The sequence below is a fragment of the Aethalodelphis obliquidens genome, unplaced genomic scaffold (genome assembly GCF_003676395.1).
Source record: "Aethalodelphis obliquidens isolate GAN/ISIS:26980383/991018 unplaced genomic scaffold, ASM367639v1 scaffold4, whole genome shotgun sequence".
NCBI classification, from domain to species: domain Eukaryota; kingdom Metazoa; phylum Chordata; class Mammalia; order Artiodactyla; family Delphinidae; genus Aethalodelphis; species Aethalodelphis obliquidens.
Window position 1 is genome coordinate 14,620,414 of NW_020837948.1, and position 26,747 is coordinate 14,647,160.

Sequence of the window (26,747 nt, forward strand, 5' to 3'; positions counted from 1 at the left end):
CTGGGAGGCCCGTTTGGATAAGAAACACATGGTCTGCCTGGTTTTTCTTTCAAAGAAAATGAGAAAGCCTTTGGACCACTAATTCTGCAACCCCTTTCGAGTGCTACATTCCTCAAAGGAAACCCGAGTGGAATTTTGTACCCTCACCCTGAAGCCATCCAGTTTGTTGCTAGCTGCTCACAAATCTAACTTCCCGTTTCAGCTGAAAAAGGTCTTTAGTTATTTTAAGCAAAGGACATCAGAAGGAAATAATATGTTTCTACCTCATTTCTCCATCCACCGTTTTCCTGTCCTGGGTACTAATCCACACAGTTACTTGTCGTCCAAAAAAATACTTAATGTTCCACATGCCAACTGCCGAGTGGTAGCATTGTCCCACCAAACGTTCCGTGTTTGTGTTGGTATTAGAATTAGCCATTTCAGGGTCTGTGGTGGGTACAGATCAGATTTTGGTCGTTTGCGTTGTATGTTTTCACTCTTGGGAGAATTACAAGGCAAGCTGGAAGGATGCTGAAATGTTGAGTCAGGTCTTCTTTCCCTGGAAAGAGGGGTATAAAACACACCCTGATGATGAGCAGCAATTAACAGTGCATTACTTTCTGGAAAAGACTTCAAGCTGGCTGCCCTGCAGGTCAGAGTCGATAAAGACTGAGTTACTAACAATAGCCTTTCTCTCCTGCTGAAGCCTTGGACTTAACCCTAACTTCATCAGACATGAGAAGAAGAGAATCATGTGAACAATGGGAGTCTTGGAGGTTGACTTGGGCCTAATGCTCAGGGGCTGTAAAAGCTGTCAGAGCGTTTGATCCATCGGCTCTCACGCCTTAGTCCCCAGTGCAGAGCTCCAGCGGTCCAGCCTCTTCTCAGAGGCTTGATGTGCCACCTGGGGTCAGAACTTATCAGCCTGCGGGGCTAATGTTTCAGAGGAGGCCAAAGTGCAGTCAATAATTTATACGGAAATTTGTGCTCAGAGTTGCAAGGAAAGCAAGTTTTGACTCGAATTCTTGTTGGTCCAAAAAAGAAGTCCAGGTCAACTGAAAATATTCCTGCTAACATCATTGTTGCGTGTATTAATACCATTTAAGGCAAACTTTAATTGAAGAAGAGAATTCGAATCGTCATGGGATATATCTATTTAGCATTTATCATGTGGAGCTAAATTTCAGAATCAGTAGGTGAAGTGGGGAAGGAAACACTGGCAGTTTGGAATTTATTAAAAAGCAAAAGCCAATCACCCCTAGGGTGTAATCATATGACTTTGGAAACTAATGAAGTATCCTTGGGGAGTGTCGGTTTACAGGCTCTAGAATTGAGGTCGGTGGTACTGACAGCATGGAGAGAAACGTTAGGTAATATCAAGGGCTAGAGGAGATACAGGTATCAGAGAGGAATTAGGTTTCAGTTAGATGCCTTGAATCCTTCATCTGGTTTGCAGAGAAATGTCACCCAAAGTTAGCCGAGATGGCTGCGCGTGACTGTGTATGCGGGAGTGTGTCTACAGCACCTCTGTGTCCACGTAAACACATGTATTTATACACACGGTATATAGAAGCAGACAGCCAAGCAGTGACACCGAGCGAGGATGGTCAATCAATAACCAGCTAAGTTTTGTTCTGCTCCAGCAAAACGATGACTTGCTCCAGTAAGTGCTAACAAAGGCCCTTTTCCCTGTGCTCTGCTCTGGGAGAGAGCACTGTTAGTCACGCTTCATTAGGCTTGTTTACAGAAAAGAGCTGGTCTCTAAGCACGTTATTGAAATACTTGTAACTCTGTGGGGCTGTTTTCTTCCCTGAAAGATAAGAACTTTGGAATGTGGGATGGGGGAGGGTGGGAAGGCAGCCTCTGACCATTGTCATGAAAACTGGTCTGCTCAGCTGGGGTCGGAAAGATGAGTTTGCATTTAAGCTCTATCTGCATCCCCCGTCTGGTTTCTGTTGTCGAGGTACCGGGGACCTTGAAATTTGCTTTTTGGTAATTTAGACAGATGTCGGGTGTTCCGTTCGCTGTTCCTGAAATCTTGATGTGAGGTTTCCCTACCCCAATTCAGAGAGGAGGCTTCAGGGATTTAGAACTGCATTTCTCAGTGGCTTTACTATTGAGTGCTGAAATGAGGAAACGTTTGTTTTAAACGGTGGATGTGGTAGGAAGGATGACTTTTTATTGGTTGAAACTGGTGGTAGGTATAGAAGTAATAAAAGTTCTTTCTTAAAACCTTGAAGTATAGTTGATTTACAATGTTGTTTTAATTTCTGTATACAGCAAAGTGATTTGGTTTACATCTATATATATTCTTTTTTTAAATATTCTTTTCCATTGTGATTTATCATAGGATATTGAATATAGTTCTCTGTGCTATACAGTAGGACCTTGTTGTTTATCAAGTAATAAAAGTCCTTAGTATTGGAATTTGCAGCCCCTAAGATTCTCAGAGATAGATAGATACACCACATGTTCAATAATCGGGGTCACCAGGAATACAGGATAATTAGTACAGATGCCCATATCTGAGGTTGCTTCCCCTGGAAGCAACACAGGAGGCCCTGCTTGCTGCTGGCTGTATTTCCCAGTGGGGGATCCTTAGTACGTTGGCATCTCCCTCCATTCTTCAGTGGGTGGACCTCAGTTACAGGAAGAGTCCAGAGGTGAGAAAGCCAGAGTTCATTTGCTGAGTGACTATTTTGTGTCAGTATCCTGTTAATTGCTTTCCACAAATTACACCTTCTCTGATATTCATATTATTCCTACTCTGTAGATGGGGAAACTGAGGCTCTGAGAGGTGTAGTTCAGGATGAAGCAGCAACGAAGTGGGCTTTGAGCCTGGTGGGTCTGTCTCCAGAGCCATCTCTCTAGGCGTTTAGGCTGTTCCGTTCCATCCCCGGTCACTCTGAGTCTTTCTTCTTCCCTTGTCCAGTCCTTGAAGTAAAATAGACTGCAGACTGAGCTTGATTAGACTTAAGCCTTCAGTTTATTTATTTTTTTCGATTACATTCAGAACCTGAGCCATAATTATGTGGCTTCACTTACCAGAGGGTGTGAATTACCTCCCATGCTGCCTGCTGGCCATGGCCACCTCCAGGTGTGAGCAGGGAGGGTCCCCAGTGACAGAAACCTCACTTATCCCATTGCCTTAAGTTGCGAGGCTGGCTCTGGCTTCTCTGACGTCCACGTTCCTCATTTCCTTTTTAGATGTGCAAAGATGGTGAGTCTTAGGGGACACACAAAATACACCCCTTTGTATGCCAGATACATCAGAGCCTTCCCATTGACGTACACACACACACACACACACACACACACACACGATTGAGAGAGGCAGTTCCTTGTTTTTCAGCTGCTGTTGTAAAATGCTATTTTAAATTTCAGCAAGTGGAATAATAGCAGAGTGATCATTTCCAGTAAATGCTGTTGGCCTTTGTAAAGAATGGCTTGTTCAGAGGTTTTATGATTTACGGGGACACAGCTGGTGGCCAGCAGAGCTGTAGGAATGTGTGCTCTCCTGGGCCCAGTAGAGCTGCAGATGAAAAGGGCCCAGAGCTGGCACAAAAGCAAATAAGCGCTCTGGCTTTAAATAAAGCATCATAATTTATATGAAGCCTGGCTCTTCAGTCCCAGGGAGATACATGCATCAGTAGCAGCTTTTTGATATGAGCATAATTGTCAGTTGGTTCCCACTGTCTCCTTATATCTCAAGGAACTGGGGATGGTAAGAAATTACTTTAAAAATGCAGTCCTAAAATCTCTAGTTGTGTTAACGCAGATTCTGACAAGCAATTCGCTAGCATTTAAATCTGAAACTGCTAATTACCCACCGAGATTGATCTACAAGAGGTCTGTGAGGAAGACAGGTGATGAGAGGTATTGGGAGAACGGATGCCTTCGTAACCCTTCCCCGAGCCTACCCCCTTCCCCAAGTGTGTGAGGGTTTTCAGTCTTAGATTTTATTTCCTTTGCATCTTTCAGTTTCGTTCATCCCAGTGATTACTTTGCCTCCCCTCTTGCCCCGTCCTCTGCTGCTCCTGCCACGGGGGAGCATTGGGCATGAAACAGACTGCGGCCTGCAACAGGAAACAGGGACAGGACAGGTATCTGTTAAATGACCTTTCAAATTCATGGCTTCCTGCGCCTTCCTTCTTCCTTTTAGCCCTAAGAACACTCTCTTTTAGGGGCAGTGGTGTAGAGGGGAAGGTTCTGCCTTCAGTATAGTTTATTTGTGGCCTGGTTTTGCTGTTCTATTTACCTGTTTTTCAAGTTGCAGAAACAGCATTGTGGAGATCCTGGATGCAGACGTTGTTAGCTGAAAAGATCCTGTAATTAATATTAAGTGCAGGAAACAACTGGGCCTGATGATTTGAAAGGCCTGCATTCTTCCAGTTGCTTATCTTCAGTGGCCTGCGAAGCTGCAAGTGGGAGTGTAGAGAGGCTGTTTCCCTCTCCTCCTGGGGCATGCTGGCTGTGTGCTGTCTGCCCAGGGCCCCTAGCTGTCTCCTAAAATAACCCTGTTAAAGGAACGATGTGTTAGGAGGTAATAAAATAACAACCATATCGTTATCATGGCTCATTGCAGGCCTACTTCAATAAATACTTATCAGATACCTTTCCCAAACTTCGGAATGCTTTTATTTAAAGGAAGAAAAAATGATCTCCCAACGAGCTAATAATTGAAGCTTGTGAGACTGGATTGGGACAGGGGAGTCCATTCTGTTACTGTTGGCATTGAACCCTCGTCTTCCCAGGGAGAAAGAGAAGGGGGCGGGGGGGGGATGAGAAATCATTCTCCCACTCTAATGAGGAAGTTGTGCCTCCAGAAAGGAGAGGGCCCGAGAAACCTGCCAGCACTAGAAATCATTCATCTAAGTGCATCTGATTTCACATAAACTAATGCCTGCCTGCAAAGGAGGAGGAGAAAATTCAGGTTTAGAACTTTGCCCCGGAAACCAGAGTGGTGCTGTCGCTTATCAGGCCTCAAGGATACCTTACTGAGACTTTCAAAGACAAGAAATGAAACCTCTTTGTACAAATGTTTACGTGTGTACATATACTCTGCACAGGTACCTGTTCAGTTAATGCATTTAAATTGCTCCAAATGTCTGTCTCAGAGACTGTGTGTTTTCTGTTCTGTCTCTTCTCTCTCTCTCCCTCCTTCATCTTTTATCTTTTACCTGTTGTGTTCTGTCTGGGCCCTGATGGATCACAACCTGAAAAGCATCTTCTTGGGAGCACAGGGGTAGGGGGGTAGTGAGGGGGCTTTGGACGCAGCCTGGCTCTACCCCGAAATGTCTATAATGACACCTGTGAACTATGAAACTTGCTAAAACATAAGTACTGATTATTTAAAAGAAGTAAAGCATCTCTTAGTAAATATTATTTGAGCTCTAGTGATCTGTTTTGATTTTTTAAAAATTATACCTTGGGCTATCAAAGTTTTCATGAAGGCTGAAACTTGTGTAATTCTTGGTCAGTGAAAATACTGTCACCATCCACATATATGGTGCAGGCTCCCATGCAAATGTGTGGGACAGCATTTCTGTGTTCCCGGTGGTGCCTTACAAAAAGAGCCTTATTCCTGCTCCCCCTTTTTACCCACAAGACTTCTTCACAGGCCATTGTATTTTCTAGAAGAGGGGGAAGGATAACGTTTCTAGGGAAGTGAGAAAAGAAAAGCAGCGAGAGCTTCTTTGCGCTGACCAGTCAACTGGGTATCGACCACCTGTCTTCACGGGAAAGAAATAGATGGCAGTGAATAAGCGAGAGTCTAGTTTTCCAAGAAGCTCAATGATTTTCCCAAATCAATACAGCTCATCAGGCCTCAGAACAAAGGCTGCGGGGGAGGTGACAGTGATGGAAGTGGCTTTCTGTTCTTTTGTGTATTAAACCATAAGACCCATGGGGAAACAGGGTTTCTTTAGCCAAGTTTCCCCACCCCCTCTTCTAGGGCTTATCTGATGTATTTGTGGTGGTGGGGGGGAATCCTTTCAGGTTTTTTGTTTTGTTTTAAGATTTCCATAGATTCTATCCTGATGATCAAATGTACTTTTGAAAGAGATAAGCACAGTCAAGTAAGAAAGAACATCATCTTTTCAAATGTAGATTACAACAGCCTTTTGCCATTGCTTTTTGGTATTGGTTTAACACATTTATTTGAATTAAGATCTTACATTTTTTCTTGTTATTTATGGAAAGGCTTTAGACGAACCAGAAAGAAATGTCTCAGTGTTCAGATTAACCTCTGGCAAATAAAGAATCATAACTGTCCTCCCATAAATGGACCTTGTTCCTAATGTCCTGAAAATAACACCGAACCCTACTAGGAATGCTGAACTGTCATTGGAGAGGTTATAATTAACGTAGACAGCGTGGTGCCGGCATTTTCCAGCCGCCGGCAGAGAACATCTATCCGAACCAGCAATTTTTAGCCCTTCATTCCTTTAATCTTTCAGCTCACTGTGCTTTCATAAAAGCAGGACATTAACACCAGAGCAGTGCGTCTCTGGGGTTTATGACTGGGGTGGTGGCACACTAGGGCATAAAGCGTTCATTACACTTCCCCTTGTTACTACTGCCCTATCTCCCAACCCCATTGCCTACACTATTTGTTCAGATAAAGCCCACTGTTCAGGGTGACTAATCGCAGCACTGTGTTCCAGATGGTTTGATTACAGGATGTGGTTAAAGTGACTCTTCAAACATTCAGCCCAGCAGTAGAGCTCTTTCTTAAAAAAAAAATACTGCATTTTCTGGTCATGTCACAACACTTATTTTCCTGGTCCTCTCGTGCTCCATACGTCCTTGGCAGAGGTAATAGGAAGGTCCCTCTGTTCTTTGGCTGTCAGGTACTTCATTGGCAACCCAGTTGTGAATTTAAAATTCCCCCCAATGATTATAAACTCAACTTTGTCCTTTGAAGAAGGACCTATCTGAAGGTTTGAAGCTCTGAAGCCAGAAACATGAACAAGGATACTAGACAAGACTCAGCTTTTTAAAAAGTACCAGTGTTGGGCACAACAGAATTTTAGAAGGAGGGAGTTCAGTACAGAGGAGTGGTGATAAATCCTACCTTGTACAATAGTCACATTGTATGAAAATCGACAGTAATGTGATATCCTAAATACATGAACTTTATCCTGTACTCAGGAAACAGCATATTGTGACATTCCTATTGTCACTAATGTTTCTACTAGAAAAAAAAAAATGGAAAGGAGGAAAGAAATGTGTACACTTAAAAAAAAAAAAGGATCGTGGCATAAATGGGTTCCATTTCGGTGTTACTGGAGTGAGGTTTCTGTTTACTGCACAAGTGCACACCCAAGCCATCCAGATGTGGCAGTGTGAATAAGAGGGTCAAAAAACGATGTCGGATTCCAAATTCGGCATTTGCAGTGCTTGGCGAAAGACTTCTGTCCCAGGGGTGAGGCACTTTAAAAACTCTGAAAGAGTCTGTAAACTCTACTATAAACAGAGTTAGGCTGATCCGCTGGGAAATCAGGCATTTGCCCAGTTCTTGAGGAAACATCTTCACAAATCCCAGAAACAGTAATTCATAAACCATATTTATAACATCTTCAAAGCGAAATCTCTCCACGGAGAATTCCTATCATCTTGAAGCTAGTGCGAGACGATGCTTATTGGAAAAGTATGGTAATCGTGAAAAGAAGACACTGGGTAGCATTCCCATCTCGATTTTCTTCAGTCATCATCTCGTAGCCCCTGGGAGTCGAATGAACTCCCTCCATGTGCTGGGCATTGTGCCCACAGGTACGGTAGGTGCAGACAGTACTCATGTTTTCAAGGAGTGGAGTCGGGTTGGAAGAGACAGGCCTCTTGTGTATATGACTGGAGTAAGGTTTTAAAGGGACCGTGTAGTTTAAGACAGTCTCTGCAGTGTTCAAACAGTAAGAGTTTATTTGCTGCTCACCTAATGGAGTGAATTCGGTCTTCCTGTTGGATGCGGGTTCTCCTAGTCATAGGGTCCCAGCTGAAGGAGGCTCTGCCATCTTCTGTGGCCTTCCGGGTTGCTCTGGTCTCCATGCCAGCGAGCCAGGAAGGTGAAGAGGTCTGAGGCACACGCACAGGAGATGCTTCTGGGTCAGGCCTGGCAGCGGCACTTATCGGTTCACTTGCCTTTCATAGAACTGAGGGACAGGAGCACGTCTAACCGGTAGGGAGGAGGCTGAGAAAGTGTCTAGCTGTGGACTCAGAGGGAAACCATGGATTCTGGAGAGCATCCACTGGGGAGAGGACTTGGATGGAGCATAGTGGGGACTCAGGAGGGAGTGGCCGTTTTCTGGTGGTATGCGTGGTCTGTGTGTCTGGAGAGGATTCATAGAAGAGAGAACGTTAGACTTGGTCTCTGCTTGGTCCTGATTCATTAGAAACCTGAACTTTCCTTGGGGATTTGGTCAAGTCCATCTTTAAAGGTTTTTTTTTCCCAGGGCAATTAAAAGTGTGATAACAAGAATGGTTGAAGAAACTTGGTTATGCTGGAGGGGAAAAAAGAGGGCAATTGGAGGCAAAGGGAATATCGACATGGTCGTCGACCTTGCGTGGGTGAAAGGCTGTCAAGTGGACTGTCTGTAGGGTATCAGAAGGCACAGCCAGGACCTAGGTGTTCAAAGACAGATTGTAGTTCAGAACCAGGGACAACTTTTTTTTTTCTTTTTGCGGTACGTGGACCTCTCACTGTTGTGACCTCTCCCGTTGCTGAGCACAGGCTCCGGATGCGCAGGCTCAGCGGCCATGGGTCACGGGCCCAGCCACTCCACGGCATGTGGGATCTTCCCGGACCGGGGCACGAACCCGTGTCCCCTGCATCGGCAGGTGGGCTCTCAACCACTGCACCACCGGGGAAGCCCAGGGACAACTTTTTAACAAGATGACTGGAAAATATCAGGACAGTCCTGGGTCCTGGTGAGACACCGCCCTCCCCCCCACCACCACCTCCACCCCATCAGTGATGAAGTAGGCGGGAAAAGGGACACACAAATATGAGGGCCTTGCACTACCCATTGGCCTCTGTCTCATAGCTATTATATCCTTGTCTCCATCATGGTGCTCTCTCCCTTCAGTAGCTTGTGACCTACAGGTTTCTCCTCTTGTTATCAACTTTCCCTTCTATACCACTAGCTCAGATTCCCAAAGCACATCCTTGTTTAGTTACCTCTGCTTCAGTTGCCCATCACTGGAACAGTCAGAGGAGGCCAGGGTTAGGATAAGTGGTCTAGGAGCCTAGTCTCCTGAGACTACCCTCTGAGCAGGGACTGTGGGCAGGGCGGTTACTATGAAAGTCACATCCTGGGTCTAGTTTAATGAGATCGATTAAGGGGCCTACTCTCTAGTATGGGTAATATGCAAACCGTACTTCCACTTCTGGAATACAGGGTATCCCTATGTTCGGCTACAAATTTGCAGACTCTTAAAAGTATAGAGTTTGTATGGAGTTACAGGCAAAAAACATGGTTGATTCTGTAGCACCAGATAGGTTCCTAGTGTCGTATACCCTGTAGATGCACAATAAATGCTTAATGGGCCTGACCATCTCTCTGGGAACACTTAACTGCAAAGTATTGACAGAGGAGATAAGAGAACACTGTGAATGTGGAATCCTTGTGGGATCTCAGGGCTCTTTTGGCTTTTATAGAGGTAAGGAAAGGGCTCAGGTTATAGAACACAGGCCACCTTCTTACTAAGTGTCCAGTAGCTAATATGCTTTGTGGCGGCAGCAGCTTAGATTGTGTACCAGTATCTAAGACATACCCTTAATACAAAGAAGAAAACCCTGTGTGGGAAGCGCACCCAAACCATCTGTTGCTCTCTTCAGCTTTATTTTTACTTTATTGGTAATAATCTGAAGATATTTTTCAAATTTAAAGTGTTACAGGGCAGGCATTATTAGCATTTTGAGAAAGATGATGCCCAGTCTGTGGGTGGGAAGGGAAGATAATAAATCTGGTGGGTTACCTGAGAAGATAAAGATGAAAAGGACTTGTACAGAGTGTCCCCAGCACCTTGCAAATTGCCCAGATGTTTGAAGGAATAAGTGTGTAGTTGGAGAAATATTAACTCTTTTTGGAATAAATGTACATTTGTTTTTAGTTTATATATGATAAGTGAGAAAAGTAACCATGCCCAGGTTTATAAAATTCAAATTTGGGCTTCTGAAGGACTCATGTTCATGTTGGGCATTTATGCCTTTAAAAAAGTATAGTCTGCTTTATATGGCCGTGGGTTACAAAGTGTTCAAGATGCTGTGACTCCAAAATAATAAGCCGTTTATATCTTTTAGAACTAAACATTACCTTTGTACTTGGCCCCTCACAATAGGATGTTGTCTAAACATAGACTTCCTGACAAAGAAACAGTACACTTTGTAGTTTATATGAGAAGCATTCCTTAAGCCTTCATTCCAATACAGAGCAGATTTGGCTGCGTAAACATGTGCGTGCGTGTATTCGCACGTGAATTCTAGGCAGACATAAATATTACGTGACATTGTGGACTGTGCATATAAAGAAAAATAGACCAAGCACACGTATTTAATTAAGAAACTGTTCAAAATCTTCCAGGGAGTAGAGCATTTATTTTGAACATTTTTTAAAATATAGAGGGATTCTAGGAAAATTAGGCTGACTTATTGAGGCCCTTTGAAGTTGAAAATAGACTTCTTTTTTTTTCAGAATGATAATGATTATAATACTGTCACTTGTACTTAGATAGGAGTGTGGCTTCAAGAAATAGTGTCAGGCGATGGGAATAGTTTTGCAGTGTGGAAGTTTCAACTTGTGTTTCTCCCATGTGACAGCTTCACCCGATAACCCCACCTAACCAACGATTAACTTTGTGTTGGGGTCCCGTCCTTCTCTCCGGCCCCCACGTTTCCCTTTGTCCTGTTCCGAGACCAGGAATTTGATGCTGAGACGGTTGTGAGCCGGCTGGCGTGATGTGTGTGCGTGGAGCTGCGCAGTGTGGGTCGTGCTGGGAAAGCCAGCACGGTCACGCGGACAGTAGCCTTTCAACACACGGATCAGCCCGCGTTGATTTACGGAGCTGGGCAGCCCTCTGTCCCCAAGAGAGACCCGGCTCAGGGAGCGCGCCCTCGCCTCGTGGCGAGCCCGCCACCGCGGCCGCCGCTTCCCCTGGCGATGCTCCTTTATCCCGGGCTGCTGCCTCGCTGGTCCGGGCGGCCGCCCTCGGCTCAGCCAATCAGACCCCGGCGTTCCCAGCAGGCGTCGGCCAATCCGCGGCCATCATTTGCTGGAAACGCGAAACCCTTTGGGGAAAAGCAATAACAAAAGCCTTTCACTGCAGACAAATGTTAAGTGTCTGTGCAGACTTTTCCTGTTTTTAATTTTATTACTGTAAGAATGGAGGGTTTGTTGTTTCTTTCATGTTTCCTTTCAAGCAATTTTAATTATACATTTGTGCTACATCAGGGACTCTGGAACGCGGTGTTTCAGCCTATTGCGTCTAAAGCTAAAATGCAGTACCCTTCTGGCACTACAGATAGATTCCTGCACTGTAAATATAGCTGACATGCTAAAGAATTTTAAGCAGCTGCAAAGGTCTTTGACACCACACACAGTGCCCCAGAGAGCAGATGATGAGAAAACCAGCTCGTCTTCCCCTTCGCCTTGTCTCCCACCCGCTCCCTTTTCCTGAAGGGATGTGCTCATAAAGAATCCTTTCCTCCAATTGTTCCGTCTTGTGCACATTTTGACCAAATGCCTAATTACCATCGATCTCATCTCAATAAGAATTTTTATACTCAATGGCTTTAATTTTTTTTTTTCCCTGAAGGAATTAGAATGGAGTCAACTATGATTTGAGGAAATGCTTGCTTTGCTTCGTGCTAACTCCCCCTCAACCCCCCCCCCCCCGCCCCCCACTGATATAGTGAGTAAGTTCAGCTGTCACCTAAGTAATAGTAACACAGACCATATGGGAAACAATTTTTAAATCTCTTTTTGGGCCTTTTGAAAGAAATCCTTTCTTCCCCACTATGAGTCCCAACGATGCAAATATTTTACCTGCTGTTAAAGACATTCCCAAGGAAGTGAGTCTTACCTTGTGAGGTGTCCCTTGCCACAAAGGAGTTCAGTACAGATTTTCTGCAGAATTCAAAACGGCAGTGAGCAAGCGAGTAAACCAGCTAGAAATAGACTTTGAGTATTGCCCCTTGGTGTTTCCAAGAAAGAAGGGGGAGTGGTGCTTTATAGAAACTAAGACACACTTAAATACTTTATTTCTTTACCCTCATATTTTATGTGTGTCTCAAAATCTAGGTCCTTTTACTGTATGCTTTAAAGGAGTGAGTTTAAAGAAATACGGCACTTGTCCTCTAGAGAAATAAAGAGGATGTTATATTTTGTTTCCCTGTGACATTTGGTATACTAAGTGCACTTAAGTTTAGTAATTCACAGATGCAGCGCTAAATTAAATTGTCTGTCTGCAAAGCAGTTGGGAAAAGCAGAATGGCTTGCAGGAAACAAGCGTGTTGGTTTTGAGGTGGTTGTTGTTGTTTTTTTTTTCTAATCCTCTGTGGCAAATGCTTACTAAAGTTGATTCTAAAGATAACCCCAAGAGCAAACTTATTGTGCACATTTATTTTCTTAAGAGGGCTATTTTAGGAGTCCTTAATATGAAACAATACCAAACAGTGAAACAGATACCATACCAAGGCTGATTCTTGTCTCACAAAGCCAGAGAGGGGAGGATTAGGAAAGAGAAATCATAGCTGATTGTCTGCTATCTGAACTCCAAGCTCCCGCTTTCCCCCGTTCTAGACCTATTTTTGTGCATGCGCATCATTTTTTTCCTAAATAAAAATCACCGTTATTTTATATTGCTGAATTGGAAGCAAAACTGATCCCTTTCAGTCACCTTCTGGTTTAAGCACTGGTAACTGGGGCTTAGTTTTTGTTGGCTGCTTGCCAAACGAAAGCAATTATGTGTAATAATAGAAAAATTAAGAGGTGAGTGTTGCTGTTTTACAGCAGGACATGGCAAAAACCATTTCCTTCTGTCAGCAGTATCTTGATTACACTCTCACACGCAGCCCTTACCCTTTTGTACCACGCGCGTATGCTCGTGAACACACACACATGATTTCCTGTGGGTTTTTGCTTGAGGTCACTGAAACCAGAAAGAGGAAGAATGCAAACCACAGCTTTTGAAAGCAAATGAGAATAGAGCTTTGCTGGTAAAAAGAACAGTAATAATAAATGAACTGGAAATAGGGTAATTTGTGCTAACCTCGGTCCATCTTCATTCCCCACTCCTGCAGGTGTCCTAGTGGTCAATGTCACGTGGAGGAACAAAACTTATGTAGGGACCTTATTGGACTGCACCAAGCACGACTGGGCCCCTCCCAGGTAGGCATGGAGCCTTTGATTTCAGGCTCTATTTTCCTCTCCTCCTTCCTCTTCTTGCCCTCTCCTTCCCCCATCCTCTCTTTGCAAGGAGACTACAGAGAGAGATTAATAATACATAAAAGTCAGTTTGTAATTGAAACCAGGCAAAAGAGCAATGAGCAATTCAGGATTGAATACAGTAAAATGCAGATGCTGGGTTGCTTTTTTGTAGGGAGATCACTACTTCCTGCCCCCTTCTCTTTCTCCTTTGTTTTCTTTTTCTCAATATGGGAATTTGAACTGGATTGGAAACTTAGCTGCCCGAGCTGGTTTTCTGAGGAAGAACATAAGCCATTGGTAGCCTGTTCTTTCGCAGGTGTTGAAATTGTCAGTGGAAGAATCGGGTGACTTTTCTTTATCTGGGCCCAGCCCTCAAGCTGCTGGGGTGTTGCCTGCTCTTTGCTGCATTGCGTGCCTTGTGATTTCACTCGGCTCCTTTGGGGATGCTCGTTTTGACATCTGTTACTTGCTTCCCTAGGTTCTGCGAGTCACCCACCAGCGACCTGGAGATGAGAGGGGGCCGGGGCCGGGGGAAAAGAGCGAGGTCTACCGCAGCTGCCCCGGGCTCGGAGGCCAGCTTCACAGAGTCCAGAGGGCTGCAGAACAAGAACAGAGGGGGGGCCAATGGGAAAGGGAGGCGGGGCAGCCTTAATGCCAGCGGGCGAAGGACACCCCCGAATTGTGCTGCGGAGGACATCAAAGCCAGCCCCTCCTCCACCAACAAAAGGAAAAACAAGCCTCCGATGGAGCTAGACCTGAACTCCAGCTCCGAGGACAGTAAGCCCGGGAAGCGTGTCCGCACAAATTCGAGAAGCACTCCCACCACCCCTCAAGGGAAACCAGAGACGACTTTTTTGGACCAGGGCTGCTCTTCTCCGGTGTTGATCGATTGTCCACACCCAAACTGCAACAAAAAGTACAAGCACATCAACGGCCTCAGGTACCACCAGGCTCATGCCCACTTAGACCCAGAGAACAAGCTGGAGTTCGAACCGGACAGCGAGGGCAAGATCTCGGACTGTGAGGAGGCCTTGAGCAACGTGGCGCTGGAATGCAGCGAGCCAAGCACAAGTGTATCGACTTACGAGCAGGTGAAGGCGCCAGTGTCCCCTGGCTCGGGGAACCCCCCCGGAACCCCCAAAGGGAAGAGAGAGCTGATGAGCAATGGCCCGGGCTCTGTTATCGGATCGAAGTCTGGGAAGAATTCCGGCAAAAAGAAGGGCCTCAACAGTGACCTCAACAACCTTCCAGTCATCTCCAACATGACGGCCACCGTAGACAGCTGCTCGGCAGCAGACGGCAGTTTGGCTGCCGAAATGCCCAAACTGGAAGCAGAAGGCTTGATCGACAAGAAAAATTTGGGAGAGAAAGAAAAGGGCAAAAAAGCCAACAGTTGCAAAATGGACAAAAACCTCTCTAAGCTTAAAAGTGCCCGGCCCATTGCCCCTGCTCCGGCCCCAACGCCGCCACAGCTAATCGCAATTCCCACCGCAGCCTTTACGGGCACCACCACGGGGACCATACCCGGACTGCCCTCCCTCACAACCACGGCGGTCCAGGCCACACCAAAGAGTCCTCCGTTAAAGCCCATTCAGCCAAAGCCCACGATTATGGGGGAGCCCGTCACCGTGAACCCAGCACTCGTGTCGCTCAAAGACAAAAAGAAAAAGGAGAAGCGGAAGCTGAAGGACAAAGAAGGGAAAGAGACGGGGAGCCCGAAAACGGATGCGAAGCTGGGCAAACTAGAGGACGCCAAGGGGGCTGGCAGAGATGTATCTGGGCATTTTTTAAAGGACCACCTCAACAAGAATGAAGGGCTGGCGAACGGACTGTCCGAGTCACAAGAGAGTCGGATGGCCAGTATCAAAGCCGAGGCTGATAAGGTTTACACCTTCACCGACAACGCTCCCAGCCCTTCCATCGGAAGTGCCTCGAGGATGGAGTGCAGCGCTTTGGTGAACGGGCAGGCGCCCGTGGCCCCGCTGCACGTGCTGACCCAGAATGGGGCCGAGAGTTCCGCAGCCAAGACGAGCAGCCCTGCCTACTCGGACATCTCTGATGCTGCCGATGACGGCGGTTCTGACAGCAGGTCGGAGGGCGTGAGGTCCAAGGCCAGTTCCCCGTCAGATATCCTTTCCAGTAAGGACGGTGTTGTAAAAGGGCATTCTTCAACGACAGCACAATCATCTCAGATGAAAGAGTCCCACTCTCCCTATTACCATGGCTACGATCCTTATTATTCTCCGAGTTACATGCACCCTGGGCAGGTCGGTGCCCCTGTAGCTGGGAACGGCGGGAGCGCGCAGGGAATGAAGATCAAGAAGGAGTCTGAGGAAGATGCAGATAAGAAAGACAAGGCAGAGCAGCTCGAGGCCAAGAAAGTGGACCATAATTCTGCATCCTTACAGCCTCAGCACCAATCGGTGATCACGCAGAGACACCCGGCCCTGGCTCAGTCACTGTATTATGGCCAATATGCCTACGGGCTCTATATGGACCAGAAGTCTCTGATGGCCACCAGCCCTGCCTATAGACAGCAGTATGAGAAGTACTATGAGGACCAGAGGCTGGCAGAGCAGAAAATGGCCCAAACTGGGAGAGGAGACTGTGAAAGGAAAAATGAGCTCCCCTTGAAAGAGCTGGGCAAAGAGGACAGTAAACAGAAAAACATGCCATCGGCCACAATCTCAAAAGCTCCCTCTACTCCGGAGCCTAACAAAAACCATTCTAAACTAGGGCCGTCAGTGCCTAATAAATCTGAGGAGACAGGTAAATCACAGCTTCTCTCCAATCACCAGCAGCAGCTTCAGGCCGACAGCTTCAAAGCTAAGCAGATGGAAAACCACCAGCTTATTAAGGAAGCTGTAGAAATGAAATCTGTCATGGACTCTATGAAGCAGACAGGTGTAGACCCAACCTCGAGATTTAAACAAGTAAGATTGTGGAGTGTGGTCCCCACAGGGAGAGAGCAGTCTGAGGCTTGTACGTGGCTGGGCTTGATCTGGTTAAGAGTTCTTCACAGGAAATCCACCCAAGGGCTCCTTAGGCTGGATTCCTCTTCTCCTGAAAAATATTTTCAATGAATTCTCGGGAGTTCTTGTGTACCTCTGAAATGTACATCGCTCACTGTTTCCTTGTCATGTTGTGTAGTGAATAGAACCTTGGCCATGTGCTTTGCAGACTCATGTTCCCTGCCGTTAACTAACTGACTCTGATGAGGTCCCTTCACTTCTTTCTGAGTCCAGAGTGAGGGAATTCTACCCCACAGTGGCTGAGTTCTCTTCTAACTCTGAGATTCTGAGTCTGAGCACTCAAACAATTTGTTCTTTTACATTTTCAAATTCATTTTGGCATCTTCTGGGCATATGAAGATGGCGACCTTAAATTCACATTTCCCACTCATCTTTTTAATGAAACTCGGGGTGTCTTGAGGTGCCTAGAGTTCCGTTTTACGTTCTACATTAAGGACCCCAGAGCAGAGCTCAGAGCTTCTCGCTTGTGAGGAGAGCGGGGAGTCTGGGCAGATGGGCCTCAGGCAGTCACCCCAGAGCCCCCCTGGTCAGCCAGTCTGAGGTTAAATGTGACAACACCTGAAAATCGATCACCGTGAAACCACGCATGTGCCAGCACTTTCTGTCACAATTCAGATGTCCTGACTCAGCTGCAGTCCCATGAGTATGAATTCTGGTATTTCCCAGCATCCAGCCCCCACTGAGAGGGAGGGGGGCTTAGAGGTCCCTGGTGAATCAGAGCAACAGAATCCTTTCTTCATGCTCATTTCTGTCCCAGAGTTGGGCCTTAACCCCAGATACCCAGTGGGTTTATATCATGAATGGCATGGGCAGGTCACAAAGGCCATTTAAGGACGCTCGGTTTCCCCATTTCTGGAGGCTCGAATCAAGCTGTGACTTCACAGGGCTGCATTAGAACTATACAATTTGGGAGGTTGATGGATGCCTTTGTTTCCTGGTAGAAAAGCCATAATGTGTCCTGTTAATTTTTAATTTTGTTTTGATTAAGATGTTAGCACATAATGAGACGTGATGCAGTTATATTAAGCCTCAGCTGCAGTAGGTGAAGAAAATGTCTTAGGAAACCAAGAGTTTTCCCCTCTAAATGATGTAAATTGATATAATAATTACTTAAACTGTAGTAAAACTTACTTAAACAGTAAGTAAAACATTGTTATCAGCTTGAGTTTTCTGAATTCTTTTTACCTGTGTGAGATGTTAAAAGGAAAATGAGGTTAGATTAAATATGTCTGAGGATGTTACCTAATGTTAAGAATTGACCTTAACAGCCCAGCTCTGAATTCCAGCGGAGCTAAGTTTTGAAGCTCAGCTCCACGAACTGGGCAGCGGTGTGACCCTGATATTACTTGAGCTTGAAAAACTTAGCTTTTGTCTTCTGTAAAAGGGATTATTCATGATGCCTACCTCAGACATTATTCCTCTGTAAGAGGAGGCGGTAAAGCTCGTTGCACAGTGCGAGCATATAAATAAATGTTCACTTAGAAGTCATAGTAATCGTGCTGTCATGGTGATGAATGAGTTTTTCTTGAAAATTGAAATTTTGAAACATGTCTTCTTTTTTTCCCCCAAAATCAGGATCCAGATTCAAGGACATGGCATCATTATGTATACCAACCCAAATACCTAGACCTGCAAAAGTCAGAAGAACTCGATAGAGAGAAGAAACTAAAAGAGGATAGTCCCAGGAAAACCCCCAACAAAGAGGGTGGTGTGCCCAGCCTTCCCGTATCGTTAACGAGCATCAAAGAGGAGCCCAAAGAGGCCAAGCGTCCTGATTCTCAATCCTTGGATGAGAGCAAGCTGAAAAACGATGATCGCAAGACTCCCGTGAACTGGAAGGACTCTCGGGGAGCCAGAGTGGCCGTCTCCTCCCCCATGAGTCAGCATCAGTCCTACATACAGTACTTGCATGCTTACCCTTACCCGCAGATGTATGACCCCAGCCACCCTGCATACCGGGCTGTTTCTCCCGTCCTAATGCACAGCTACCCTGGTACGTGTCACGGGTTCTCACTGTATTGGAGGGAAGAGGCTGTGTTCAAATACTAGCTATTTTAAAACTCAGGATAAATTAGATGCTTCAAGAGGGACCTTTGTTTGGCTTGTATTTAATGCTACTTAAAGAAGTCCCAAAGATGAAATGGATTTCATGGAAGATTTTTCATTTTTTAGACGAAATGTCAAGAGTCCTTAGCTCTAGTTTCCATAGGCTCTGATGGTCTGCTGCAGCCATTAGACTGACAGATACTTTATGGCCTAGGAAAATATTCTGAGCACTTACTGTCATAATCATAACAGTTACTATTCCTTGGAGTTAAACGGACACATAAACATATGAAATGGCTGGAAGCTCATTTCTTTTTAGAAACCTCTGATCATCAGGATGAATTAACTGGGAGAAGAGAATCGGAGAACCTAGATACAGTTTAACGATGACGTAGCCCATTCTTAATGCACTATTCCCTACTTGAAGATCTCCGACTCTTGTCCCAAATTCATGTCATCCAAATGGTTTTTGTTTTTTGGGTTTTTTTTAAGATGTCGTCTGTAACTTGATGTGGCATTTGTTGTGTATCTGCAGGGGCCTATCTCTCGCCAGGATTTCATTACCCTGTTTACGGGAAGATGTCAGGGAGAGAAGAGGCAGAGAAGGTCAATACCAGCCCTAGCATCACCACGAAAACAACCACTGAATCGAAAGCACTGGATTTGCTCCACCAGCACGCCAGCCAGTACCGCAGCAAGTCTCCCGCTGTATGCCTCCTTTTGTCATCACTAACAAGTACTATGTTTCAGGGGGAGAAAAGCAGACAAGCTAGAGAACAGTCTTGAAATATAAATGGTTTTGGAACCCAGCTGTGATTTCAGGGTGCTGTTTTAGTCTAATATGGAAAGAATGGCATGTTCAAAAATAAGATGCTTTCATACATGGGGGAAAAATTGTGAAAGCGTGTAAGGTAGCAGCAGTCTTTTCTGTTGGAAAATCTGTACCTTGCTTACCCAGGAGGATGCTTGTTAGCCAGACATTTAAATTCATAGGAACCAACCTTGGGCGCGAAATATTTGTGTCGCACTCGTGTGCCAGAGTGAGTCACTTGGCTAAGGAGTGGCGGCTGTCTCTGTTCTGCTTTGACCTTGACTCCTCCACACATCCCTGTAGCTCTGCGGAAGTGATTCAGATGTGTGTCTTTGTGAAAGACGGCTCCACTCCCACGCACCCACCTCCCCCAGAAAAGTGCAATTGCTAGTCCTAGAGACTGTTGGGAAGAGAGAAAATACAAAGGATGTGGTAGTTCTTGCCTAGAAAAGAAAAGTTCGGAATAAATTAAAATATGGGCACTGTAATGTGCGTCTGAGTGTGCCTACCTGAGACTCTGTAAAGAAACCGGGAAAGATGATTCATGACTCCTTTCCTAAGAGTACTCCTAGCGCGAAGATTGTTTTCAAGTAAGAAAAAGAACTTTAGCGAAAGAGTGGTTAAGTTCTAGTGGGTAAAAATGTCTCGGAAACCCACGATCCTTAACCAAAGTATGATTTGGGAGAACTGGAGCTTCTCTGAGTGTTCAGAGATGGAGAGATTTTGGAATACTTCCGGAGGCGTAGGGCAATGATTTGCTTTGCTTGATATTAACATATAATATTAGGATGTATGTTCTCAGTGGAGGTAAGTATAAAGATAGGCTTAAAATTGTGAGATATATTCCCCTCACAAATTGTAATTAATATAGAAGAGTAATCAGAAAACTTGACCTGAAAGAAATCTCTACAACTCCTTCTTCTCCTGATCCCCATGTGCAAGTTGTTTCTAGGAAGAAATTGGGTCGATTCTAAACCTGCAATTATGAGTGAGATGAGAGAGGTCCTCTTATTTCAGTCATTTGAGGAAAACATTGATGCTGCTTTGGCGGGGAGCAGTACTGTAGTGTTGGGTCAATTCCAGTTGAAACTAATGCATGTCTTTTGAAATGATCTTCCATTAATAAAGAATTTTAAGTGTCTGTGTATTTACTTTTTAATCGTTAGCACCTGTTGCCAAAGGGAGCAAGGTGGTTTCCTACGCTCCTCCGGATTTTTGTTCAGAGGATTAAGGGGGGAATCTCTCTCTTTTCTGTTGCAGCCTGTGGAAAAGGCTTCAGCTGAGCGAGAGCGGGAAGCGGAGAGGGAGAGGGACCGCCACTCCCCCTTCGGCCAGCGGCACCTGCATACACACCACCACACCCATGTGGGCATGGGGTACCCACTCATCCCTGGGCAATATGACCCTTTCCAAGGTCAGCAGCTCTGTCTTACTTGTGCCTCTGTTCATCCTGCTTTGGAAAACAGTTGCCAAAACTGCCTTCCTTGTCTTCAAATGAAAAGGTTGAGCTTTGAGTGAATTAACTCTGGGGAGGGTTTTTAAGACTTCTTTCCTGGTATTTCCTTGGGACACAACTAAGGCTATTCCCACATCTCTGTATTCTGTTAGGAAGTGAAATGGCTACCACTTAATAATTGTCACTTGTTGATGTTATCGGTGGTGGCCAGTGTCTGGGGCACTGAATATAACAATCAGAAGATCAGATAGCTGCTGCGGGGAAAATGTGGCAGACATGGAGGGTTGGTGGGAGGCTTTGGTGAAACGACTAGCCCTGATCTCTGCAGGCCTTGAAATTGCTCTTTTTCCCGTGGAAGTAATGGGAGTCACGTAATCAAGCTCAACACTTTTTATAACCTAATCCAGGGACTCTTCAAGCCTTTCACTCCTGGGACTCTTTCAGTAAAGAGGAGAAACATTTTTAAAGAGTCACAGCAACTGACGTGAGGAACCTTCAGTTTGTGATGTTTTAGTTGAGCATTTGTCCTAGCTCTGTCACCTCATGGCAGGGGCGGGGGAGTGGCACCATCTCTACCAGCAGATCACTTGCTAGGATCTTGCTGTCTCAGCTTTGGCTGTCATAACAAAATACCACAGTTTTTATGGCTTTAAACAACAGAAATGTATTTCTGTTCATAGTTCTGGAGGCTTATAGTCTGAGATCAGGATGCCAGCATGGTTGGTTTCTGGTGAGAGCTCTCCTCCCAGCTTGTGGACGGACGCCGTCTTGCTGTGGGCTCCTGTGACCTCTTTGTGAATGGGGAGAGCTGGGGGGCCGCGGCGGGGAAGAGAGTTACTCTCTCGTATCTCTTCTTATAGGGACACTAATCCTGTTGGTTCAAGGCCCTACCTATAGGACCTCATTTAACCTTAATTACCTCCTTATAGGTCCTATCTCCAAACACAGTCACATTGGGGGGTTAAGGCTTCCACATAGGAATTTTGGAAGGACACAATTTGGTCTGCAGTGCTTGCCAAGTTGCCTCTTACTCTGCTGTCTGAAAACAATAATAACAAACAATAATATGTTTGAAGGTACTTCCAAAAGTAGGAAGCGCTATCCCCACGTGAAGGGGTCATTTTAATTCATTCAGCTCATGTTACTTGGTGTCAAATAGTGGTGTTAAAAGAGACCATAGAGGACATAGAAGGAGAGAGTCATCTTCCCGAAGTTTACATCTGTTTCCTCTATTTTTTTCCAGGATGGTTTTCTAAAGAATTTTCTGTTAGGCAACTTCTTGCCATTTGGAGCTATTACATTCTCTTACTGCTCCCTTTCTCTTGCAGGGTAAAAGTTAAGACTATTTCTAAGTTCAATTCAGTGATTCCATGTACCTTATGGGATACATTGGTGTTCAATCACTGGGGAAAACGTTAAAGTGGTAAAAGTTATTATGAAAGTATTGTATTCTAAGCAAATAGAGTGTCGCTTCTATAATTCACTGTGACTTCTGATTCCTGTTGTTACCTGGTACCTGTCATTCCTCCTGAGCTTCCTATTCAGGAATGCGTGCAAACCATTTAGCACCACGCAGAGCCAGAGAGATGGAATGCTGTATTCACTTTGAATAGCTATTAAGAAAACCGCCGAGTATTCAGTGAAGGGATGGGTACTGGTTAGACCGAGCAGTTTGTAGTCTGTCCTCGATGCATGAAACATTTCATGTGTGTGTGTTGAAAGGACAGATGGCTACTCGCGGGGTCTGCAGCCTTTCACCATGGGGCCTGCATCTACTTTCACATTTCTGAAAGTCACAGAAAGCCTGCATTTTTTCCCCATTAGGCTTGACCTCTGCTGCCCTCGTTGCCTCTCAGCAGGTGGCTGCCCAGGCATCTGCATCAGGAATGTTTCCTGCACAAAGAAGGTAAAGAGCCTCTGTGTTTTGAATCAGTTTTCTAGGTAGAGACATCTTAATGGTGGGAGGAAGCAAGTGTAGACTTTTTAGACCAAACACTTAGCTCCTAAGGGTTTGCTATTGGAGTGAATGTGCTTATTTTACCACTATGCTTCACATGCAACTTCTATTCCATTCTTATAGCTGTAATGTACGTTAGTGATTAACTGACCTGTGTCTTAAACGGTTGAAACTTTCTTAGGTTGTCTTCACTGCTTTGTTAAAATAATTCACCATGACTCCCTTTGTTTTATTATGTTTAAAAATGAAGTTGCAAATGGAGGAATGTATTTCCATAGTGCTAAAGGTAATGTTTGTTCTTTGATATTTTCAATTACCCCTCAAGTTGTGTTAAAAAGGAAAATAATTTATTTTTCACGTTGTCTGTCATTACCCTTGTGTTCATTCACTTTCTATGGAATTGAGTTCCATTGACTGAATAGAATTAAAATGTCTGTTGGTCTTACAGTTTTCATATTTTCAGTGTCAAATGTGGATGGAACCCCTCTGCTAAGGTTTTCTTTTCTCTTGCAGAGAATAACAAGATTGGAAATGTACGTTGTCATGTGACTGGATCACATGGGGAAGCGCTTTATACAGACATCAGTTCCATGGTGTTAATTTGAAATGCCTTAATGGCAGGCAAAAACCAGTCATTTCATTTTTGTAAATTACAGATTTTATCAGAGAGTAACAAATGTTGCTGTAATTAAACTTCTGTTTTATATATATATATATATATATATATATATACGTATACATATATGTATATACACGCACACGCACACACACACGCGCGCGCACACACACACGCGCGCGCACACACACACACGCACACACACACACACATATATATTCTATACTTTTTGTATCAGTAACCAGGCTCGCACACACAGGGTCTGCTGCCGGGTCGCAAACTGCTCAGTAAAGGAGATAAAAGATGTGCTTGTCAAATTGAGAAGTGTTAGCCACGGAAGGCTGCTTACTTTCTTTTCCTTTTGCTTTTCAATTGTAAATAAATAATGTTATGTATCAGTGTGCCTGAACCTTGCGTATCCTTCATATATTTCCCGTAAGCCCCTCAGAAAGGCTAACTGTGATGACGACACTTGGGTACAATTTAGATGTCTGTCTGGTGGCCCCTGTTACGATGCATCAGTGTAAAATGTTCCTGTAGTCACTGTTTGTACTTGTGTATTGTGGAAAAAATACTTTTGGAAGGCATGGGGTTGCCAGTACCACAAAAACTGTGTTGTATATAATGTAAAGATTAAAACGGGGAAATAATGAGCATCTGTGAATAATGAGGGGTCATTTTTGATAATCTTGAATGGCAAATAACCCAATAGCCTGCATACCAGAGACATCTGTGATTGTTCTATTACTTGAATAGTCCTGCAGTCCTTTTTTTTTTTTTTTTTTTTAATGTTTACAATTATCCAGTTTTAGAAGAGAGAGACTTTAACGCCATTGCCTGGTTACTTGTTTTATGCTGTAATCTAGTTTATTTTATGTAAAATGTATATTGAATGCTTTCCTTTTTTATACCTGCCTTAAATAATTTGGCAATCAGAATTAAAAAGTTTTTTTTTTTTTAATATATATAATGGCTTCTTGTCTGTCTCATGTTATTTCTAGCTGGCTGATAGTATTTCTAATTCCCAGAGAAAGGTTCCTTAATATTATGAATGTCCATTGCATAAGATACAGTACAGAAATAGTGACTTTTCTTATATGACACCCAGGTTTAACAACCAAATAAGTGGATTGAATCCAGCAGATATATGTATCTTTATTGGGTATTTACTCAAATACAGAGTATAATATCACTACAAATTCTGTGGTATGGAATGATATTCCAGAGATGTCAGGCTTGTGACGTGTGGACAGTAGGTAAAATGTGTGAAAACTTGACTTGTCATTAAATTGTTTTACTAGCATATGTTATGCCGAACATACAGAATTAACTGCTTTCTCACTTTTTTTCCTTTTCCTTGCTTCCCTTTCCCCCTCCCTTTCTCCCTCCTTCCCAGCAAGTACTTTCTGAGCACCTACTTTATCCCAGGCACTGTACATGTGCTGGGATATAGCCATGAACAAAGCAGACAAAAATTCCTGTCCTCATAGAGTTTGCATTTTCTAGTAGGTGGGGTAAGCATAATAAAATATGTAAGTACTATGTGGAGTATGTTAGATGGTTGATAAATGCCCCGGAGAAGAATAAAGTCTGGGAGTGGGCATGAGGGATGTGTGGGTGTTTGTAACTATTGGGTTGGCCAAAAGGTTCATTCGGTTTTTTCCTGTAAGATGGCTCTAGTAAGTAGCGCTTAGTTGTCTTTAACTTCATTCGAAACAGTTTTGTTAGATTGTATTGTGACAGCTGTCATATTAGCGTGCATTAAAAAAAAACCTTATCAAACCTGGTGAATTTTTGTGTAGCCATTCTACTATTGAAGATGGAAGAAAAACAACATTTTCGGCATATTATGCTTTATTATTTCAAGAAAGGTAAAAAACACAACTGAATCACAAGAAACGATTCGTGGAGAAGGTGCTGTGACCGATCGAATGTGTTAAAAGTAGTTTGCAAAGTTTCATGCTGGAGACTTCTCTTTGGGCAAGGCTCCATGGTCAGGTAGACCAGTTGAAGTTGATGGCGATCAAATCGAGACATTAATTGAGAACAATCAACATTCTACCACCCAGGATATAACCAACATACTCAACACGTCCAAATCAAACGCTGAAAATCATTTGCACCAGCTTGGTTATGTTAATCGCTTTGATGTTTGGGTTCCACATTAAGTTAAGCGAGAAAAAAACCTTCTTGACTATTTACGCACGCGATTCTCAAACGTAACGAAAATGTTCCGTTCTTAAAACAAATTGTGACGGACAATGAAAAGTGGATACTGTACAGTAACGTGGAACGGAAGAGATCGTGGGGCAAGCGAAATGAACCACCACCAACCACACCAGAGGCCGGTCTTCATCCAAAGACGGTGATGTTGTGTACTTGGTGGGATTGGAAGGGAGTTCTCTATTATGAGCTCCTTCCAGAAAACCAAACCATTAATTCCAACAAGCACTGCTCCCACTTAGACCAACAGAAAGCAGCACTTGATGAAACGCATCCAGAATTAGTCAACAGAAAATGCATAATCTTCTGCCAGGATAACTGAAGGCCACATGTTTCTTCGATGACCAGGCAAAAACTGTTACAGCTTGGCTGGGAGGTTCTGATTCATCCCCCATATTCACCAGACATTGCACCTTTGTTTTTGTTTTTGTTTCTGCGGTATGCGGGCCTCTTACTGTTGTGGCCTCTCCCGTTGCGGAGCACAGGCTCCGGACGCACAGGCTCAGCGGCCATGGCTCATGGGCCCAGCTGCTCCGCAGCATGTGGGATATCCCCGGACCGGGGCACGAACCCGTGTCCCCTGCATCGGCAGGCAGACTGTCAACCACTGTGCCACCAGGGAAGCCCTGCACCTTTGGATTTCCATTTATTTCGATCTTTACAAAATTCTCTTAATGGGAAAAATTTCGATTCCCTGGAAGACTGTAAAAGGCACCTGGAAGAGTTCTTTGCTCAAAAAGGTAAAAAATTTGGGGAAGATGGAATTATGAAGTTGCCTGAAAAATGGCAGAAGATAGTGGAACAAAACGGTGAATATGTTGTTCAACAAAGTTCTTGGTGAAAATTTATTTTTACTTAAAAGCCGAAGGAACTTTTTGGCCAACCCAATACAGATAGAGTGATCAGGAAAGGCCTTACTCACGGAGATGAGGAAGCAGTCATGCACATATCCGGTGGGGGGAACATTGCAGTGAGTTGCAAAAGCAGAGCCAAAGCCCTAGAGTTGGGGTGTGTGTCATGTGTTTGGACTGGTTGATGCTTTATCCCAGCTGTAAGTTTTAATGATTTTACTATAACTACTACTAAGAGTTCTACCCCCTTGGTTTTTCCTAAGACGGTTCTTTAAGTTGACAGAATTTGTCTTGGTATAATTTGGTTAGTTTTCCTACTTGGGGGCCTTTGCTTCACAAATGAATAGATAAT

General features: G+C 44.4%; 1 protein-coding gene across 3 annotated transcripts in view; it reads left to right on the forward strand.

Moving 5' to 3' along the window:
- ZNF608 (zinc finger protein 608) overlaps positions 1 to 24,554 on the forward strand; it is a 107,426-nt gene extending 82,872 nt beyond the window's left edge. For 2 of the 3 annotated variants that reach the window (XM_027099062.1, XM_027099058.1), the window contains exons 4-10: positions 13,277 to 13,364; positions 13,882 to 16,336; positions 18,011 to 18,428; positions 19,017 to 19,189; positions 20,553 to 20,706; positions 22,573 to 22,654; positions 23,219 to 24,552. In XM_027099062.1, coding sequence (XP_026954863.1) covers positions 13,277 to 13,364; positions 13,882 to 16,336; positions 18,011 to 18,428; positions 19,017 to 19,189; positions 20,553 to 20,706; positions 22,573 to 22,654; positions 23,219 to 23,225 — 3,377 coding nt within the window. In that variant the 3' untranslated portion in view covers positions 23,226 to 24,552. Of the gene's footprint in view, positions 1 to 13,276; positions 13,365 to 13,881; positions 16,337 to 18,010; positions 18,429 to 19,016; positions 19,190 to 20,552; positions 20,707 to 22,572 lie in introns of all 3 variants that reach the window. The other variant, XM_027099069.1, reaches the window with a different exon arrangement.
- The last annotated feature ends 2,193 nt before the right edge of the window (positions 24,555 to 26,747 follow it).